Source organism: Notothenia rossii (assembly GCF_949606895.1).
Source record: "Notothenia rossii genome assembly, chromosome: 10".
Lineage (NCBI taxonomy): Eukaryota > Metazoa > Chordata > Actinopteri > Perciformes > Nototheniidae > Notothenia > Notothenia rossii.
Window position 1 is genome coordinate 1,205,193 of NC_136908.1, and position 7,500 is coordinate 1,212,692.

General features: G+C 43.5%; 2 protein-coding genes across 6 annotated transcripts in view; both read right to left on the minus strand.

Annotated features, from left to right (window-relative positions):
* The window catches only part of LOC307022902 (class I histocompatibility antigen, F10 alpha chain-like), a 455,191-nt gene that overhangs the window by 294,098 nt on the left and 153,593 nt on the right, over positions 1 to 7,500 (minus strand). The window lies entirely within an intron of this gene.
* glcci1a (glucocorticoid induced 1a) overlaps positions 1,478 to 7,500 on the minus strand; it is an 11,239-nt gene continuing 5,216 nt past the window's right edge. Inside the window, exons 3-7 of one of the 4 annotated variants that reach the window (XM_079655798.1) lie at positions 7,481 to 7,500; positions 5,109 to 5,246; positions 3,350 to 3,506; positions 2,898 to 3,018; positions 1,478 to 2,050 (exon numbers count right to left, since the gene is read on the minus strand). The exon at positions 7,481 to 7,500 is cut by the window's right edge and continues 18 nt beyond it. In XM_079655798.1, coding sequence (XP_079511924.1) covers positions 1,804 to 2,050; positions 2,898 to 3,018; positions 3,350 to 3,506; positions 5,109 to 5,237 — 654 coding nt within the window. In that variant the 5' untranslated portion in view covers positions 5,238 to 5,246; positions 7,481 to 7,500 and the 3' untranslated portion in view covers positions 1,478 to 1,803. Of the gene's footprint in view, positions 2,051 to 2,897; positions 3,019 to 3,349; positions 3,507 to 5,108; positions 5,250 to 5,770; positions 7,373 to 7,480 lie in introns of those variants that run through there. The other 3 variants (XM_079655797.1, XM_079655795.1, XM_079655796.1) reach the window with 3 other exon arrangements.

Below are 7,500 nucleotides of genomic sequence, written 5' to 3' on the forward strand. Positions count from 1 at the left end.
GATTGGACATTCATTCCAGATTACCTGAGTACGCTCTGATTATAGAATACCTGAAGCGAGCCTCTGCACACATCTCTTTCTTTAGACAGGGTTAAACCAGAGTCTAGTGGCCAGGATTGTGAACACAGACATGTTGAGTACAGGTCGACAGTCTTTACAAGCTGCGGGGTAATGACGTGCATGTGTTGGGCAATTTGCACAAATAACACAAGTTGTGTTATGCAGACAATAGCTACAACATGGCACGGCAGATTAAGACAGTTTGATTTTGGAGGTTATTGAAGCCGTTTCTGACGATTTCAGGATCAGAAAGTGTCAACATCTGTTCTCTCTGGGGACTGATTGTGACCACCATGAGTAGTGATGCAACCATTGGATATAGAGAGCACTAGATGAACATTATTATCTCTACTGTGGACACTTATCTGTGCAGTCCAAGCGATCCAGAGTCCCCTAAATCATCCAAATTGACCCAAAATGCATCAGAATCGGCCAACAAAGAGTACAAATATGGCCTTTCTGGTTCAAACTGTCATTTTGGATCCTGAAATAGAAAGACATGTCTGTATATCTGTCCTCTCCGTGGGCTGAATCTGACTTATCTCAACTGTGGACTTTCTTTTTCAATTAAATAAACAATCTGTCCAAATAATCCCTTCAATCTTCAAAATTCACCCACAATTCATCAAAATCAGTCAAACAGGAGCACACATCCTGGCATTTTCTAGTTCAAACTGTCATTTTGGATCCTTAAATAGTAAGAAATGGTTTCAGCATCCTCAATGACCCCCAGAAACACTCCAAAACTGTCCAAAGCAGCCAAGATAGTTTGGCTAAAATGCAATTTAATGCTAATTAATAAGAAATCTGTGCAATCCAAATGATCCGGAGTCCCATCAATCTTCCAAATAGACCCAAAAGTCCTCAAAATCAGTCCACAGAGTACAGATACGTCCACCTTCTGGCTCAAACTGTCTTTTGTTATCCTGAAAATGTCATAGATGAGACTCAATAACCCCAAATCCACTCTTAAACTTACACAATCGACCGAGACATTCTCGCTATGATGCAATTTAACGCTAATTAACGCAACATAATGCTGATTGTGCAAATTACCCAACACATGCAGGTTGCTACCACTCCCCTGCTCTACATTTCTATCATACAACTTGGCAAACAGACCATAATATGACCTGGAAACAGAGTCCTGATATACAGGGGGTTAAAAACAAGCATGACCTCCCATAGAGATATAATATGTGTATATATATATGTATATGTATATATATGTGTATATGTATAGAGAGCTTATTCATACTGTGAATGTGGAAACTGAACACAACACATAATTTAAATCAGAAATATACTACCAGTTTAAAATGCATGCCCCCCCCCCCGTCCCACTCCGTCCATCCCACTTTAACACAGTGGTTCCAAACCTTTCTTAGTATCATTAAACCCCACTCACCTGTGAGGATTCACCTGCTGTCACTCGTGTGTTTAACCCTTTGTGATTGTGTTTTTTTTAAATATCGGAGTTCAGGATAATGTGGTCATTTCAATAAAGCTTTTTTGAATTACATCTGTGTGTGAGGGTGAGAGAGAGAGAGTGTGTGTGTGTGAACGGGAGAGAGAGAGAGATAGAAAATTCACGTCTAAATGTTTTTGTGTGTAAATAAATCCCTAATCTTTCTACGTCCCCCTAAGGAAACCCCGGTTGGGAACCATTGTGTTTCTTCTTCCTCGTTGGTGTCATGCAGAGATAGAAGGGGGGGGGGGACAATAAAGTCTCAGAGGCCTTTCTCAGCTGTCAGTGGGGGGGTCATCAGTCTCTGAGGGGGTTTCCTCCAGCTCTTCCGACACCTGATTGGCCCCCTGTAGCCCCGCCCCCTCCTCCTCATGTAGCCCCGCCCCCTCCTCCTGGGGGGCTGGGGGGGGGAACGGGAGTCGAACCGGACAGAAAGCAGAACCCGTGGAGATGAAGTTCACTTTGTTCTTGTCGGGGCAGGAGAAGAGGGGGGTCGCTGCTGAGGGGGGGGGCCGGGAGGAGCTGGGGGGAAACAATAATAATATTGATTATAATACATTTGATTTTTATAGCACTTTTCCTCGTGCTCAAAGACGCTTTACAGAAACAGAACAAAGAAAACTAAAGAAACTGATAAATACTAGTGTTTACGTTGTGTCTGTATTTGATCTGTTTAACTGACGGTACGTCCACACGGCAGCGGGCGTTGAAGCTTGCCGGTGGGCGTGTCTGATGTGCGACCAACAACCAATCACATGAATCTCCCGCCCCGGACACACAAGCACGCGGTTTGATTGGCTAGCACTTGCTGGCATATGATCTGATTGGCTGACGCTTCCGTTGAAGCTTCAAAAGTTGCGAGCAACGGAGGCAAAGCGACGTGACGGAACCACAATGCAGTGCGGCAAAGTGTGGCGTCACCCCATTCAAAGTGAACGGGCAGCGTCTCCGTTGAAGCATGCAACGCTGCCGTGTGGACGTACCGTGAGTGTGAAAGGCTTTAGAACATGTTTGTAATGTTTGCTGTGTTGTGTGTGTTTCTGCAGATGGAAATTTGCTTCTTTTTTTTCAGAATTCTGAGATTTTCAGGAAAAATCTTTAAAAAGAAATCTGAAATTTTCCGGAAAAGATGAAAAAAATCTATTGATGTCTTAATGTATGCATATGTATAAATGTGTTTGTTGATTGTGTATATATAGGTTTATACATATTTGTATATATATCTGTATTCTGTATTCGTCGGGATTTTGGGAAACGGTATTTCAATCTGTCTGCACACACAAACTGAAAGACTGACAATAAATATGATTTGACTTTTGACTTTGTCTGCTGTGGTTCATTTAGGATCAGGGGCCTCCTCAGCGTTTACCTGCTCTCCTCGAAGGCCTTGATCTTCTCGCAGCCCTCCGGTGGTTCCCTCTTGAACATGTAGCTGTTGTTGGGTTTGGGAGAGGAGGCGAACTTAGGAAGAGGAGAACTGCTGCCACTGTCTGAGGACACAGAGAGACAACGTTTACTCAATATAGAGAGACAACATTTAAACAACACAGAGAGACGACGTTAACAGAATATAGAGACACTTCTGGACCAGTTTGGACCAGAACTCCCCAGTGTCAGACCGTCTGCAGAGGAGAAATGTGATCAGGAAGAAGGGAACGTTTTTAAATAAGAGCTATAAGTTAGAAAAGAGTGGAGAGTTCTTTAAGCTCTAACTGGTGGAAAAGCAACGGGTTCACAAGTGGAACCAACTTCTAAAACAACACAGAAATCTAACAGAACTCATTTGAGTGGAAAAGGTGACCCAGTGACCCGTTGACTTACCTTTGTCTCGGTCGTACAGCAGCTCCTCGGTGGAGTAGGGGCTGCCGTCATGTGACCCGTCATGTGACCCGTGGGGGAGTCCGGGGGTCTGAGGGTCCGTGCTGCTGCGCTGCTGGGGGGGGAAGGGGGCGCGCCGCCCGTCAGGGACCTCCAGGGACTGAAAGAGAGAGAGAGGAAGTTACGGTGTTAAAGGTCTCCTATCATGCACTTTTTGATGTCTTCTCTACATCACCATGTGTCCCCGGTGTCCCCCCGGTCCCCCCGGTGTGTCAGGAGACTCACAAAGTGATGTCTTCTCTACATCACGTGTGTCCCCGGTGTGTCCCCGGTGTGTCAGGAGACTCACAAAATGATGTCTTCTCTACATCACGTGTGTCCCCGGTGTCCCCCCGGTGTCCCCGGTGTGTGTCAGGGAACTCACAAAGTGTCAGGAAATAAACCCCTCTCTCTTCTCCTCCGTACCCAAATCTCTAAAAACGGGGGAACAACGGAGCTGATCCAGATTTGCTGCGTCATGACCACATTACTAAAATGTGGGCGGGCTTTAGACCCACGGGCCAATCAGAAACGTTGCTGTCAGAAACAATGAGACGTGTTCTGGAAGTAATATGGTCTATGTTTACATTAGCATGCTAACACTCAGAGCTAACTTAGAGCGGGTGCTGCCGCCATGTGGTGAAAGCAGGAATTACATTTAAAACATGTATTCTGTTTGACAGTGCTACAGGACCGTAAATCAGTGGTTCTCAAATGGGGGTACTCGGACCCCTAAGGGTACGTTGGAGTACTGCAGGGGGTACGTGAGATTTATTTTATGTTAATGAAAAAAAAAGATAAATATACCAATTTGAGGAAAAGTAAGGAAGTTTGAGCAGTGTGGGTTTTATATGAACAGAGTTACACATATTTCAAAACGCTGAGTGTAATAACTGCAGTGGCCTCCCTGTCAGAATGACAAAGATCCTCAGTGAAGCACAAGCCCATGTTTCTCACTACATTGTACAACTTGTTAAAAAGATCAGTTCAATGCACCTAATGTCGTCTTAGTGTTATTGCATGATATTAAAATTGGTTTGCCATGAATTTAGTGATGGATTCTAAACATTTGAAATGTAGCTTTAAGTGTTTCTCATGTTGTTTTAATAAATCAGACACTGATGGTGCAGCGCTGTACTGGACCTCTTTATATAGGCTTTTTGTCCCTAACAAATAGTGTTTGCGCTGATCAGGGCTTGGCTGAATATTTTTTTCAAAGGGGGAACATTATTGAAAAAAGTTTGAGAATCCCTGCCGTAAATAATAAGTTATAAGACTCAAGCTACGGGTCGGACTTTGGACATGCCTGTATTAAATAACATCAGCGCAACAAGACTGACGCTGCAGGGAGCGTGGGTATTTCTTATGTATATTACATTATTTTAAAACCATAATAAAGTATTCTGCCTCTCCTCCTGTGTCTCTTCAGTCCCTGGAGGTCAGAGAGTTCTCCTGATGAGCTCTCCTCTCTGTTTTTTATTAAAGCTACTGACCCAGAATCAGCCCTTTAGTAACAGCTGAAAGAGAGGGGGGTGAGGCTAGTTTGGTATCTTGAGCAAAACACTTCAGAGACATGTTTTTATATATATCTGAGACCTATAATATATTCCTAAAAATAGTATAACAGGAGACCTCTAATATACATATGAAGGACCCCCACTCCCCGCAGTCAGTCCTGTTGCCCTGATGTTATCTAATATGTAATAATAAAGCAGAGCCCCACCTTGAGCTCCTCTTTGTCCCCGCTCTCCCGGATGAAGACCTTTTCTAGCTCGTGGTTGATCCCCTCCATGCTGCTGGGGACTCTGGAGATCGAGGGCTTCGGCACGGTGGAGAGCGGCATCTGGGCCATGGAGACCTACTGCTGCAACACACACACACACACACACACACACACACACACACACACACACACACACACACACACACACACACACACACACACACACACACACACACACACACACACACACACACACACACACACACACACACACACACACACACACACACACACACACACACACACACACACACACACACACACACACACACACACACACTTTAACACAAATAACAGTGTCTAACCAGACGATGATGGAGACAGTTACGTCAAATAAAATAAACAACTTAAACTCAGAATTTCTCTGCAGTGCTGCGGTCAAAAAACACGTTTGGCATCACATCCAAAATGAACTCAGAGTATCTGCTGGACTCTTTTGTACCAGCTGAGGCGATCACCGTGACAATTCATTGACATTAATTAATAACCTATTCCATTACATAACCAATATTCAATATTTTACGCATAATTAAACGATTAAATAATCAAATGGTAAATCAACATTTTGGTTCCTATAGTAACCATGATACATGTATACCAACCGCTTTGAGTGTGAAGTTGCAATGCCATCTTCTGTACACCATAACTCATCATCTGCATGTGAATCAGAGGGCGTGTGGGACCTAAAGCCGAAATCTTGTTGCCATCGGTGTGACTCTGATCATCCCTGAGACATATGGAGCATCTAGGAGGATATAAGCTTGAGTTACAGCTTCCTCTTTTACGCTTTTTCTCCACTACGCCACATCGAGAGTGTTCACTGAGTAAAGCCTTTTATAAATGTTGACCCTTAAAGTCTTCTGATGGTTGTAATTTTTTTTGGAGTTGATCGGGTGAAATCTGTAGGAGGAGTTTGTTAAAGTACGGCACGGGAAAAGTGTTAAAAATAGCCACAACTTGCACATACAATTCTAAATGCCCGACTTCCTGTTGGGTTTACGATATGACCCTGAGAGGCTTTTCTGTGCGTCTCACCATTCTACATAGACCCGCCAAATGTCAGACCTGTAGGTGAAACCACAACAAGGGGCTGAACTGTAGCAACTCTATAGGGGGCGCTATAACGTTTTTTGCCAACGCCTCAAAACGAGACCACTAAAATATAGAAGACTGACTAATTATCTAATTACCGACCGTCTCCTAATTAACTTTCACTGTTTCTATTTTCAACCCAGCTAGCTACAGTACAGATACACCTTTTACTTGTATACACATTTTAATGATTGCAATGCTATTCAAACGTTTGTTCAACCGCACACAAGCTGCATCCTCAATCGCTTTTTTACAAACAGATGAAACTCCTCTCCTCCCTCAGGTGTGTGTTTCAGTAAATGTTAACTCTTACCTGTGTGTGTCAGGCTGTGCAGGTGTGTTGAGTGTGTGTGTGCAGAGAGATGAAGGAGTTCCCAGACTAATACTGTACACGGGAGGACATGTCCCAACATGTTCACTCACACACACTTCTCACACACACTCCTCAGGAACACACACATGAATGCCCGCTCTGTCTCACACACACTCTCGTTATGTAATCTCTCTGAACCAGTTCCTGTTTCCCTCACACACTCCTTCTGCAGCAGACACACACCTCTGACATCAAACAGTGTGTGTGTGTGTGTGTGTCTGTCTGTCTGTCTGTCTGTCTGTCTGTCTGTCTGTCTGTCTGTCTGTCTGTCTGTCTGTCTGTCTGTCTGTCTGTCTGTCTGTCTGTCTGTCTGTCTGTCTGTCTGTCTGTCTGTCTGTCTGTCTGTGTGTGTGTGTGTGTGTGTGTGTGTGTGTGTGTGTGTGTGTATGTGTGTGTGTGTGTGTGTGTGTGTGTGTGTGTGTGTGTGTGTGTGTGTGTGTGTGTGTATGTGTGTGTGTGTGTGTGTGTGTGTGTGTGTGTGTGTGTGTGTGTGTGTGTGTGTGTGTGTGTGTGTGTGTGTGTGTGTGTGTGTGTGTGTGTGTGTGTGTGTTGGTTCTTCTTAGGAAGTTAAAAACTATTCATGACGTCCCAAATCTATTTATATTGCTGTGAAACATCTCCTCGAAAAACAACCAGATCTATTCAACGGAATACAAACTGATTATAACTAATGTAAACTATATATAAATAATAAGGATAAAATAAAAATAAGAATCAAATATTAAAACAAATATTGAATATTTAATAATAATAATAATAAACAGATAATTCAAAAAATATGAAACATACAAAATGTACATACTGTATACACAGCAAACAAAATGTATTGAACATCAATGAAGTCCACCCTAACCTGAGGGTCTGGGT